Source organism: Gouania willdenowi, chromosome 12 (assembly GCF_900634775.1).
Source record: "Gouania willdenowi chromosome 12, fGouWil2.1, whole genome shotgun sequence".
Lineage (NCBI taxonomy): Eukaryota > Metazoa > Chordata > Actinopteri > Blenniiformes > Gobiesocidae > Gouania > Gouania willdenowi.
Window position 1 is genome coordinate 11187228 of NC_041055.1, and position 13116 is coordinate 11200343.

Consider the following 13116-nt stretch of genomic DNA (forward strand, 5'->3'; position numbering starts at 1 on the left):
GATTCCACTGTCCTATTTGCATAGTAACAAGTGCAAACATGACAATAAAATAACAAGACTTTAAAGTAAATCCTTGACCTGGACTGTGTTAGAAACGTACTCGTGCAGCTTTGAATGAAAAAGCTTCCACTGCAATATATGTCAGTTTTTAGATTGATGGGAAACATGGGATTGATTCATGGACTGAATCGTTAAGCCTATAAACCCCTATGTGGACTTGGCAAAGTAATCTTTCAATCGCAAAGAATGTAACACAACAATCAAAAAAACCTGACATAGTGACGGAAGATTTTGACTTTAACTCAAAGCCAAAGGCCTTTGAAATAGATTTTGTAGTATTTTGTCAGAGAAACAGACCAACTAGGGGAGAAAAAGGATTAAAAACCAATTTACAATACATGTTGTTTTATTGACTTCTATTACAATATTTCTCCAAAATGAGTGAATTCATGCATTTTTTATGACAAAAATATGGAGTTTTTCTTTGGTGAACTGTATCTTTCTGAAGGTATAATTTCCAGCTTTAATGAACATGCTCTGCTGGTTTAACAGAGGGGCAGACTAATTAAATACATGATTAAAAACACACTTATTTACAAGAATACATTTGTCTTTTCCGGTGTGTGTGTGTGTGTGTGTGTGTGTGTGTGTGTGTGTGTGTGTGTGTGTGTGTGTGTGTGTGTGTGTGTGTGTGTGTGTGTGTGTGTGTGTGTGTGTGTGTGTGTGTGTGTGTGTGTGTGTGTGTGTCATAGCTAACCGAGCACAGAGCGGAGCAGCCAGCAGCTCTCAGACAGGAGATGCCTTAGGGAAAGCACTTGCATCAGTAAGTACAGCACTTTAACACACCAGCACAGACACATCTAAAACACCTCTTTTTACCAATTCTTTTCAGACTTTCATTCCCCTTCATCTATGGTGTGTTTTCTTCACTTTCTGTTTATGTTTTACAGATCTACTCTCCAGATCACACAAACAACAGCTTTTCATCCAACCCTTCAACCCCAGTCGGCTCCCCTCCTTCACTCACAGGTACCATCTATCTATCTATCTATCTATCTATCTATCTATCTATCTATCTATCTATCATAAAAGTACAATAAACAGGAGCATTCACAAACCTCCGGCAAGCGCCAAATCTCCTCTTTGCCAGATATTGGCAGTTATCTGGATCAGTGATCTTGATCATGGTGCCTTGTAAAAAAAAATTGGGAAAATCCTAATGAAAAGCACTGTATTAATCCAACCCAGGTGAAACTCTGTGGGGTAATTGAGAAAACCAACCCGACATTTGACCAAGTCAAATTTCTCAAAGATCGCTCAATTACAAACCGAGATATACATTTTTGAACTCCTGTCAATTCCAGTTATTACAATTGAATTGGTCACTGACCACCACCAACATTCATTCACGGTTCATACAAGGCAATGAGGGTACAGTGCCTTGCCCAAGGACACAATAACAATAAACGGGATAGAGCGGGATACCAACCCTTTGTTTATTCATTGACCCACTCCACCACTGAGCTACGGTGATCCAGAATCAGCAATGTGGCCACGTTTACATGGGAGCTTTAATTCGTCCTTAATTGGTAATGAAAGTTTAATCCTCTTTAAACTGACCTTGTAAACACTTAATTCCTAACACAAATGTAATTTTGAATTAGGTGGCTGGTTTGTCCCGATTTTAATTCCGAATTAAATAATTCCACTATCTTGTAAACGTTTAATTCCTTCCGCTTTAAGTTAATTCTGATCGTTCTGTGCATGCTCGGCCAGTCGCGATGATGCCCTGCTGACAACTAGGGATGTACCGAATATTTGGTAACCAAATATTTTTGGTCACATATAGAAAAAAAGCCACATTCGGCCTTCGGTGGAGTGAGTTATAAGCGGGGCTGAATAGTAGGGTATGACGCAATGAAACAACGTGCAGTGATGCGGTGAAAAGGACAATAATTGATTTGTTGCGGGTTTATCCACTTTAATGCACTTTAGTTTTTTTGGAATGCATGTTTTGTTTGAAGGCCTAATATAAATGAAAAACTTTGTTGTGCTTTTTTTGAAAAGCAAAGGCTACTGGAATATTTAAAAATTGTTTATATTTTTTTCGGCTTCAGCCACAAATTTTTATTTCGGTGCATCCCTAGTGACGACATAATCCCAAATGGCAGCCCGGACTAGAGTCGAGACTATATATTTAAGAAGACATGGACATAATGAAAAGAGTGAATGATTATATCATACTCTTCTTTTAAGAAAAAACAGGAACAGATAGCAGAAAAAACACTTGAAGAAAATATCAAAAAACTTACGGAAGAATACGCAGCTAACCCTTCTGAACTTTTATGGGAAAAACTCCAAAATACAAAACTTAATCTGAATATCATCTTATCTAAAAAAACCGACTTCATTTTGCAACAATTACGATACAAAAACTTTGACTACAATAATAAATCAGGCAAATATTTAGCAAATCAGCTCAAACATAATAAAGAAAATTCCTTTATAGCAGCAATTTCTGATAACGCAGGTCAAACTTTAAACTTACCTCAGGACATTAATAACATCTTTCATGATTATTATCAAAACTTATACTCATCAAATTTAAACCCTGACCCTGAAGATATTAAAACCTTTCTTAATAAACTAAACCTACCACAGCTCACTATAGATCAGAAAACCACCTTAGACTCACCATTAACCTTACAAGAATTACAAAATGCTTTAGATAGCATGTCAACAGGCAAAGCACCAGGTCCAGATGGGTTCCCTGCTGAATTCCTTAAACATTTCTGGTCAATGCTGGCTCCACTATTTTTCAGAGTAGTAACAGAGATCAAAAATAAAGGGCATGTAGGAGGTCACATGAATACAGCGAACATTAAATTGTTACTTAAACCAGACAAAAACCCCATATTACCCTCAAGCTATCGTCCCATCTCACTTATTAACACAGACTTAAAAATTATTTCCAAAGCACTCACATCCAGGTTAGAGAAAGTAGTACAGTATACACCAAGACCAGACAGGTTTTATTAAAAATAGACACTCCACAGACAATGTGAGAAGACTGTTTAATGTGATCAACATGGCACAGAACTCTAAAAAGAAAACAATAATCTTGTCACTCGATGCAGAAAAAGCATTTGATAGAGTAAACTGGTCATTCCTCCTAACTGTCCTTGGCAAATTTGGCTTCGGAGAATCATTCATACAATGGATCTCCACCCTGTACAATAAACCTAAGGCCTCAGTAACCACAAACAAAATAACATCCCAAAGCTTCACACTGCAGAGGGGAACCAGACAAGGCTGTCCACTCTCACCTTTGCTTTTTGCAATATTCGTTGAACCTCTCGCAGCAGCTGTACGTCAGAACTCTGTTATTAAAGGAATCCACTCATCCATCTCAGAACACAAAATTAATCTCTACGCGGATGACATTTTACTCTATTTGGAAGAACCGCAATCCTCTTTAGAGGAAGTATTTAATCTAATAAACAGCTTCTCTAAATTATCAGACTATTCCATTAACTGGACAAAATCATCAATCCTCCCTTTGACAAAAAACTCTTGGAATCCTGCACACCAAAATCCACAACACCCCTCCACCACAAATACAATTAAATATCTAGGCTTAAATATATCACCAAACTTAAATGAATTAATTAAACTAAATCATGATCCGATGTTGGACAAAGTCACAGAAGATCTGCGGAGATGGAACAATCTCCCCATCTCACTACTTGGCAGGATAGCCTCAGTTAAAATGAAAATCTTACCAAAAATAAACTACTTGTTCTCAATGATACCACTGAAACCACCAAAACAATGGTTTCAAAGATTAGATTCTACAACTACAAAATTCTATACTAGAAATAAAAAACCTAAAATAAGCCTTTCTACCCTTCAAAAAAACAAAGACGAGGGTGGTTTAGAAGCCCCTAATTTCATGCATTATTACTTAGCAAACCAAATACTATATTTAACAGAATGGCTAAATCCAAAAGAATACTACAACACCTGGCTAGAAATAGAACAGTTAGACTGCAAACACATTAAACTCTCTGATCTCCCTTTTATCACTGCGACCCTCAAACATCACAACTGCTTTAAAAACCCACTAATTGCCTCCACACTGACTGCATGGTGGAAAGCCCTGGACATCACAAATGGCCAATTAAAAACTAGTATACTCTCTCCAATCTGGAACAACCCCGACTTTAAAAATAAAAAAACACCACTCTATCTGAAGACATGGGAAGAGAGTGGAATCACTCATCTCCAAGACCTTTTTGAAAATGACAAGATCAGGTCATATAACAATCTAACCCAAGCATTCGATATAAATAAAAGTAACTTTCTACAGTACTTACAAGTAACAGAGACAATAAAGAAAACCACTCCACTAGACTTAACTACGTTACAACCTCCAGAACTGGCTATATATATGAAAAAAATCTCAACAAAATCAAAAAAACTCTCAAAAATATACAGAGCGCTTTCGAACACTAACTGTAATTACTTACCAATCGCGAAGTGGGAGGCCGAACTCTCAATCACCCCGAGCACTGATTTCTGGGCAGAAATTTGTTGTAATACTTTTAAGATGACAAAAAACACAAACCTTCAGCTAATTCAATACAAGGTCCTCCACAGATCCCACATTACCCAACAGAAAATGCATAAAATGGGCTTCTCAGCAACAGACATCTGCTCTCAGTGCACCCAGAATACAGCGGATTCCTATTTACATGCCTTATGGCTTTGCTCCCCAGTTCAACACTTTTGGATTCTAATCACTGAAAAACTGTCCTCCATTTTGGACTACAGAATTCCTTTATCTCCAAATCTTTGTTTGATTGGAGACCTGACAATGCTTCAACCTCCAGCAAACCAATCACAATCAATCCTTGCGGCACTAGCCATAGCAAAAAAAACAATATTACTAAATTGGAAAGACAAAAAATCCTTAAACATAAACCAATGGCAAAATCTCCTCACAGAATTTATTTCCATGGAAAAGATGTCTGCTCTCAGAAAACAAAAAAAAATAACGTGCTTTGAGGAGCGTTGGACTCCTTTTTTAATTGCATTAAATCTAAATTTTTAAAAGCCTGATGATCTAGCCTGCAAGCGACTGCCAGCACCACTCTTTACTAACGCACTAGCCCAACTGTAGGCCGGGGCCGCCTTGGGCCTCTGGGGTGGTCTTGGTCAGGATGGCTGGGGCGGGTTGCCGGGGTGCCTTGTTGCCTCAGCACGGGTGTGCATTCCTTCTGGGTGTTCACGGGGTCCCGGGGCTGTTTGATTTGGCGCCGTTGCCCCTTGCATGCGCATCTGGTTGGTCTCTGGGGCTGGGGCCCTGCGTGCTCCCCTGCCGCTCCTTCCCCTTGCTCCCTGTCCCCCTGTCTCGTCCTCCCCCCCTCCTCCTCCTTTGCTCTTGCGCCCGCCATCCTGTGGGGTTGGGTTTGGGGGGCTCCCGTTGGCCTGGGGCACTGGTGGGGGGGCTGTGGCTCCCGCCTGGGGGGCGGGCGATGCCGTGCCGGGTGGGTTGGCTGGGGGGTGGTCTCGTTGGGGGGCCTGGGGTGGTGGGGTCCTTGGCTCCGGTCCGGGGGGATCCGGGGTGGGGGTAGCTTTGGGGGTGGCTGCTGCCCGGGGTCGGCGATTGCCTCCTGGGTTGCTGGGTGGCGGGGTGTGGCTGTGGGTTGCTCCGTCGGCCCTTGCGGGTCCTTGGCTTGGCTCCCTGGGGCGCACCTTTGCTAGGGATGTCGCTTGCGCGACGAGCCAGGCGGGGCCCCCTCGGGGGCTTTTTGTACGACCGCAATGGCCGGGGTGTGGACGTTATGGCTAGGGGGTGGGGTGAGGGGTACTATGGGGCCTCCCCGGGGGTCGTATTGGGCGGGTGTGCGGGGGCGCGGCGCGTGGTTCCTCGCCCGGTGGATCCGCGTTGGGATTGGCTGGTCTGCTGGCTGGGTGCACCGGGCGCCGTGGGCGCGATTCTGGGGCGGGGGTGCCCCGGGGGCGGATCCTTGGGCTACGTGTCCGGGGAGGTGCTCTCCGGCCATCTGCCCGGGGACCGGCCGCGGCTCGTGGCGGCGCTGCGCAGCCTTGGGCGGGGCGGGGCTGGTGGCCTTGGGCCCGCTGTTGTTCGGGGTGTGCTGGCGTCGGGGGGGTGTCTCGTGCCGGTGCGTGGGTCGTCGGGGATTGCCTCCGTGGGGGGGGGGGGGGCTCTATTGGCGCCGTTGGTGTGGGGGGGCGGTTCCGGGCTGGGGGTGCTTCGGTACTCTGGCTTGCCGGTCCGTGGCTGGCGGGATGGCCCTGCTTGGCGGTGGATGGCGTCCTCTCTCGTCGGGGGGGCCGGGGCCGCCTCCCGGTGGAGAGTGTTGTATCGTGGCGCCGGGTGGGCCTGTGCTGGCCCTGGTGCGGGCATGGGCCTCCCCCCTGCTCGGCCGCTCCCCTTGGTGGCGGGGTGGCGTTGCTCCGGGCCGGCGGGCGGCGGGGGTCGCCCCCTGGGGCGCCGGGGGATGTTGTTGGTGCCTGGCTGTGCCCGGGGGTGGGGGGTGTCGCCGTGCTCCGCGGGGCCGGCGCGGTCTGGGGGGGTGCCGTGGGGGGGGGTCTCCGGCTGTGCTGTTCCGGGGCCCGCAGTGCCACTTGCCCGTCTGCGCCATCTACCCTCTCGCGTGGCCCGCCACGCGGACGGGCCCGGCTCACACTGGACAGGCCTCCTACATGTTCACTTCACCCCACTCCCAGCTGGTCTGGCTCACTCAGAAAATGCACCACACACCAATACCCAACCCTTGGGGGGCTGGATGGTGGGGCTGGGGGTGGAGGGGGCCGCCACCTGTGTTACTATGTAGTGGCATGGGGGCGGCCCTCCCACCTCTAGTTGCCCTACTAATCCCTCCAATTTTAATCGCATCTCAACATGTCACCCCCCGGAGGGTGTATCATCATTTACACCCTCCGGCCTATTACACCACATACACATAAATCCACAGAGGCTGGAGGGGGAGCACCGCTCCCCTCCATCCCCCTTCTTTTAATTACACCCCATACATTCACCAAACACACACATTCACACAGGGGATCGGGAAGTGCCTCTCCATTGGGGAATGGAGAGGCACCATAACAGGGTGGTGGGTTGGTACACATATTTGGGCCTCTCCGGTGGGGGCCTGGCCCCTCTGTTGGTGGCTGGGCCACTGCATAGAGTAAAAGCACATCAAGATGGTGCGGTCGGGCGTGGCGGTGGGTCTCGGGGGGGCTTTGCCGGGGTCTCTCCTTGCGGGGTCTTTCCGGGCTGTGTCGGCCGGGTGGGGCGCGGGGGTGCCTCTCCCCCTTGGGTGTGGCTTGGTGCTTGCTTTGTCTCCTGGTGGCCTTGGGGGCGGGCCCCGCGGTGTGCGGGCCCGGGGCGGCCTGCCTCGCCGGTTTGGGGGGTGGGTGTGCTGGGGGGGTGCTGGTGTCCTCACCGGGGTTGGGGCAGGGTTGTTTGGCGCCTCGGGATGATGCTGTTTACTGGGGGGGCGGCGTTAGCTGTTCCGATGGTTGAGGTTGCTTTCGGCCGCCTGGTGGGTATGTCCTGCCATCTGCGGACTGGTGGGTGGGTCCGGGGCATCTTTGGCTGGGGGCTGCTGTCCCGCGCTGGATGTGTGCCGTTGGGGTGCCTCCGTCCCCGTGGTGGGGGTCGCCGGTTGCTCGCGGGCCGGCGGGGGGCGCTGCCCTGTGGCTTGCGCTGTCCGGGGGGCGGCGGGCCCTGGGCTGCTGGCCTTGTGCCGTCTGGGGCTGTGCGGTCCTGCTGGGCTGTGGCCGGGACCTGGGCTGGGGTGGGGGGCGCGTCCCGGGGGGCTTGGCCCGGGGGCTTGCCCTTGGGGGGTCCTGGTCCCTGGGGGTGCTCCTGGGGCCCGGGGTGCTTGGCCGGCTGGCCGGGCCGGTCCTGGCGGGGGTCTTCTGGGGCGGGTGGCGCGTGCCGCGCCCTTGCATACCTTCTGGTGCGGCCCCTGCTTGGGCAGTCCCCCGTGAGGCAGAGTGTCGGGGTTAAATTAGGGGGCCACATCCCGGCGGGGCGGTCTGGCTTGGCCTCTGGAGGGGGCCCTGGCTTTAAAGAACTGAAGCTCGTGGCGCGGGCGGCATCGGCATCTGGGGCGCCCGGGGGGGCTAGGTTGGGGTGCCTGGGGACCGGCGGGGGGACTCCCAGCGGCCCCCTGGTACCTTATGCGGCTTGGGGTGTGGTCGTTCGCCCTGGGCGGGCTGCTCCTGGTGCTGCATCCATTCCGGGTCCTCCTGGCCTGGGGTCGGGTCCATGCTGGCTCTGGGCTCACCGGCGGGGGCCCGCCGGCTGCCCGTTCGGCGTGGCTCTGGTCGTCTGCTGGGCGTGGGCTTTGGCTCCTCCGCTGGGGTCTCGGGCGGGGGGCTCTCTGGGCCCTCCCCTCGGGGGGCTGGGCGCGGGGGTGTGGGTGGTGGTGGGGGGGTGGGGGGCCTGGGGGTTGGGGGTTGGAGTCGGTGGCGTGGTGCGCTGGGTCCTTGGCTCCTTGGGGGCTTTTCGGGTGTGTATGGGGGGGGCAATGGCAGCCTCTCGGCTTGGGACCTTGGGGGCGTTCGGGGGGCTGCTTGGCCGTGGGGTGGTCGCCGGGGGCCCCTAGATCTCTCGCTCTTTCTGCTGGCCCGACTGCTTCTTCGGGCCCGGGGGCGGCTTATGGGTTTTGCAGTAGCGGCTCTTGGAATCACATTTGTCATGGACGCACTGGCCTCGGGCTGTGGGATAACACTCATACTGGGCTCAACCATAGACACGTTGTTCCCAAATACCTGTTTTATGTAACTTCCACTCACTTCCTCCTCTGCTCACAGCCACCATCATTATTCCTAAGCCGCACACTGGTCACCAGACTGGCTTGATAACACAACAATAAGCACAATATACACAACCACAATTTCACATCACATCAAAAAAAAAAAAAAAAAAAAAAAAAAAAAAAAAAAAAAAATGAAAAGAGTGAATGGACGAAGGCATACACATGCGGAAATTCACACAGACACGCACGGACATCGGCAAATGGAACAGTCTTCATGGGACGGGTAATACTAAAACCCGGAGATGGAGTAAATGCGGCCCCGTACTGCATTCACAGGCTGTAATATCACCAAGTTTATCATTGTACCAGTTATTAGAGCTACTGTCTACCAGGGAGCAAATATTTATTCCTGGTTATTATATTAGTTTTATTGGGCTTTATTTATGGGCGATTAGTTTCTATCTCCTTCTGTTGCTCACACTTTAATTCTAAATAATTTAATTGTATGTAAACGTGGCCATTGATCCGGATCCCCTCCAAAATTTGATGGAACCTTCCATGGCCTAAGGTCTATTGTTGGTTGAAGTTTTGACAAAATTTTTTCAGTACTTTTGACGTAATCCTGCTAACAAATGTGAAGTGAAAATATCTCCTCCTTGGAGGACTTTTATTATATATTTTATATTATAATATATATATATATATATAACACATTTAAATGTAAACTTTTATTAGTTTATATTAGTTTTGAAAAGTATTATTTCTTCTCACTCTATTGTTTAAACCAATCCAAAAGCCCTCATGAATAGTGGCTGTATCTCTTCTCTGCACTCCTCCACTTCTTCCCACCAATTACTTCCCTTCTTTGCTGAAGCTGTTGTTTTGAGCCGCTCCTTAAAGTGAAAAATGACTTTTCCTAATAATAGTTGTGTCAAATTTGTCTCTAATTGTTGCTGCTACAAACACTGTTTGATATTTGCTTGCCAGGCTGGGTGACTGATAGCTTTAATTATGAACAACACTTCTACAAATGGTTAACAAACCTACCGGCTCTGCAAACACGTTCCCTACTACCACCCACCCTTCTTCTACCGCTCATCATTATAGCTGCCTAGGATATTGCCTGCTAAACCATAATTGGTGTTTATCATTGTGTCAGAGTTACTCCACTTTTTACAAATTAGAAATGAAGCCTATTAGAGCAAACTACATGCAAATTGATATCCAAGACTAATTCTGTGAGGGTGTTTTACAGCATTGGACTGGAATAATTTACCGTGCCGTTTAATACCTATATTTGTATTTGCACATGAATGTACCCAGGTGATTATTCATTAATTAGCATATGGAAATGAGCCTGTAATATGAATAAAGCAGAGGGGAGAAATAGGAAGACAATGAAAAAGAGAAACAAGTGCTAATTAGATGAGATCAGAGTTACAAGGAAGAGATCAGCGGTGAGGTCAGAGAGAGGAGTGGCAATGACAGACTACAGGCAGAAAAACAAAAGGCAGAGTGAAGAGAGGTGCAAAAATTGGGACGTGAAGTAATGATGGGCGATATATCAATATTTGAATTTATATCAATATATTTATAAGCACGATGTCACACGGGACATCATTGTTTATATCGATATAGTTCAAAATAGCAATATTTACTTCCATTAGCCGCAAGTCAGCATACACACTATGCTCCGCCTCCCGGAAAACACCGGTTTCAACTAAAGGTTCAAACACGACAAACCTGCCATAAAGTGCAGTACGAGGAGTGTGTCAGAGTACTAGCCTGCTGCGCCGAAACAAACCCTGCTGCAAGCTTCACTGGCCCATGGTGTGCTCTACGAAAAAACGAGTGAAAAGTGGCACAATGTTACCAAAGCTGTGGCTTACCATATCGCTAAAGACTTGGTCCCCATAATAAGAAAGTCGATGACATGCTCAGTAAAACAGTGTGTGTGAGAAAGTGTGTGTGCACTGTAGAGATTCAGAGGTCTCCACGGGTCGATAACGTTATAAACAGGACTCAAAACAACTCGTTACCGTCACACTGCACGTTTATTGTATGCAGGGGAAGCTCAGACACTGCTTATACCTGTATGTCTTTTTTTTGATAAGACGGTAACAGAATGTAACATAAAACTATGTCCATGCATTCAGTATAAATCAGGAAGAAGGCAGGTCTGACTCAACTCTGATCTTACGTTACCATGGGGCCCTTAAAGGGACAGTCCTCAGAAGGCCATCATTACAGTGCGCGTGCGTGCGTGTGTTTGCATGTTTATAGCAGTAACTATATTCTGTATGCCACTTTGGATAATAGCATCTGATAAATTCACAATTGTCAGTAATAATAAATAAATAAATAAATAATTGATAGTTAATAATAATAATTAAAAAAAAACTCTACAGCTAAGTTATTTTAGTTTTTCTTCATTCTAAAGTAGAACTTTTGATTTGCATTTTTTCTTCCAGTGAATAGTAGGCCCAGGCTAGTAAATATTACGTACAGACTTCCTCCTCACCGAAAAGGATTCTCTTCTGCGCCTTTTTAGTTTTTCCTTTAAGTCGGATGAAAGGACTCCACAGATCCGCCTGCCTTCTCTCTGGAGTTCATATTCATGTAAATTAATCCTACCAGCTAATAAGACCTGTCGATTTCAGAAACAACCCTTTGGAGCAACAAGCAGCACAAAGGCCGAGCAGAGACACAAAGCCTGTTTATTCTGCAAAGAGCCCATGCTAATAAACCACTTGGTCCTTTTCAAAGACAAAAGCTTGATATTAGCATTTTTTGTATGAGATTGGGGCCGGTTTTGTTTTTGTCTGATCATTTTTCTCCTTTGTATATAATTTGTCTGGACTTCAGATGAGGATGTGACGAGAGCCTCCTTGTGTGTGTCAGACTTTTGTCTGGTATTGTGTGTGTTTTTAACATATGAATGCTGAAAAAGGTTTTGGTTGTAATCTGTTAACATGTAGAAATTTCTCTCTGGACTGTTTGCACATGTTATTAGCATGAATTAGCATAAAGGACGTCTTTCTGAACCAAACACATGAATAAAGTCTCTACCTGCTTAAATCTACTTTCTTCTTAAATTATTTGATTTTACCTGTCCTTAACGCTTATGGACTTTGCTGACCTATTCCTTTTTGCCTTACTCCTAGCTGCCAGTTCAGCTGCCTGGTCAAGGAATGGTGGCCAGGGAGCATCGTCGCCAAATTATGAAGCTCCTCTGCACTCTCTGGTAGGTACACAGATACAGACATGTCAAACATTTGGATGAATGAAGGGGGAGTGTCAGTTATAGTGAGGTCATATAGGTCACATCATAGATCATTTTTCATATTGTATTTGTTCTTTTAGATCTTCACTGCTGGCAGGACACACTAAGATGTTCATATTGGTAATAAATAATATTTGAAAATGATAAATTAAAAAAAAAAACGTATTTCTAACATTTAAAATATTGGGCAACTGAATTTGGAGTGAAGGTGTCTGTTTATCTCCAAAAAATCTGCTCACCTGTAAAACACTTAGTGCCTTTGAGTGATTTTAATTAATCCCGAATGTGTGCGCTGCTGCACTTTGCTGATGCATGCAAGTCACTATGATGTTTTTAACTTTCTTGGTATAGCAAAGTCGTATAGAAGACCGCCTGGAGCGTTTGGACGACGCCATCCATGTATTGCGGAGCCATGCTGTGGGACCATCGACGGGTATGAGCAGCGGTCACGGAGACATGCACACCCTCATTAATAGTCCGCACACGCACAACGGCGCCATGGGAGCTTTGGGCAGCGGCTACGGGACGGGTCTACTATCTGCCAACAGACACTCCCTCATGGTAGGTCATGACTTTTCTCTTCTCTGATTGGTTCATTAAACTGATGTTATAAAAGGAGAAAAAGGTTTTTACTTTTGGCCAGAAATATATCAAAATGTCATTAAAAAAATCAGAGAAATGTGCACTCTGACAGCCTTCTATTCACTTCCTCGGCGTCCATTGCTTTTGCTAATCGAAAATCATTACCTTACCACTCCGAGACACTAAACAAGATCTTCAGCTCTAATGTGGGATTGCAGTAATGTTTAACATGGAGTGTAGCTTTTTTTTTCAACTTGAAAGAATGTTCACAAAGACACCAACAGCAGGGTGACATAAGGGAAAGGAGGAAGGAAAGCATTAGGCATTAAACACACTCAGATACATCCAACATGTGTCGTGACCTTGTGGACTCATTCTTTCTTAATGCTTTGCCCACTACTTTCAAATTAAAAAGCTTTTCTTCTCACATAATTCTCTTCACACAAAAAAATA

The 13116-nt window shown here is 46.9% G+C and overlaps 1 protein-coding gene across 7 annotated transcripts in view; it reads left to right on the forward strand.

Annotated features, from left to right (window-relative positions):
* tcf4 (transcription factor 4) overlaps positions 1-13116 on the forward strand; it is a 243408-nt gene that overhangs the window by 207690 nt on the left and 22602 nt on the right. For all 7 annotated transcript variants that reach the window (XM_028462063.1, XM_028462064.1, XM_028462062.1 and 4 more), the window contains 4 exons: positions 753-823; positions 951-1029; positions 11963-12042; positions 12433-12642. In XM_028462063.1, coding sequence (XP_028317864.1) covers positions 753-823; positions 951-1029; positions 11963-12042; positions 12433-12642 — 440 coding nt within the window. The remainder of the gene's footprint in view (positions 1-752; positions 824-950; positions 1030-11962; positions 12043-12432; positions 12643-13116) is intronic.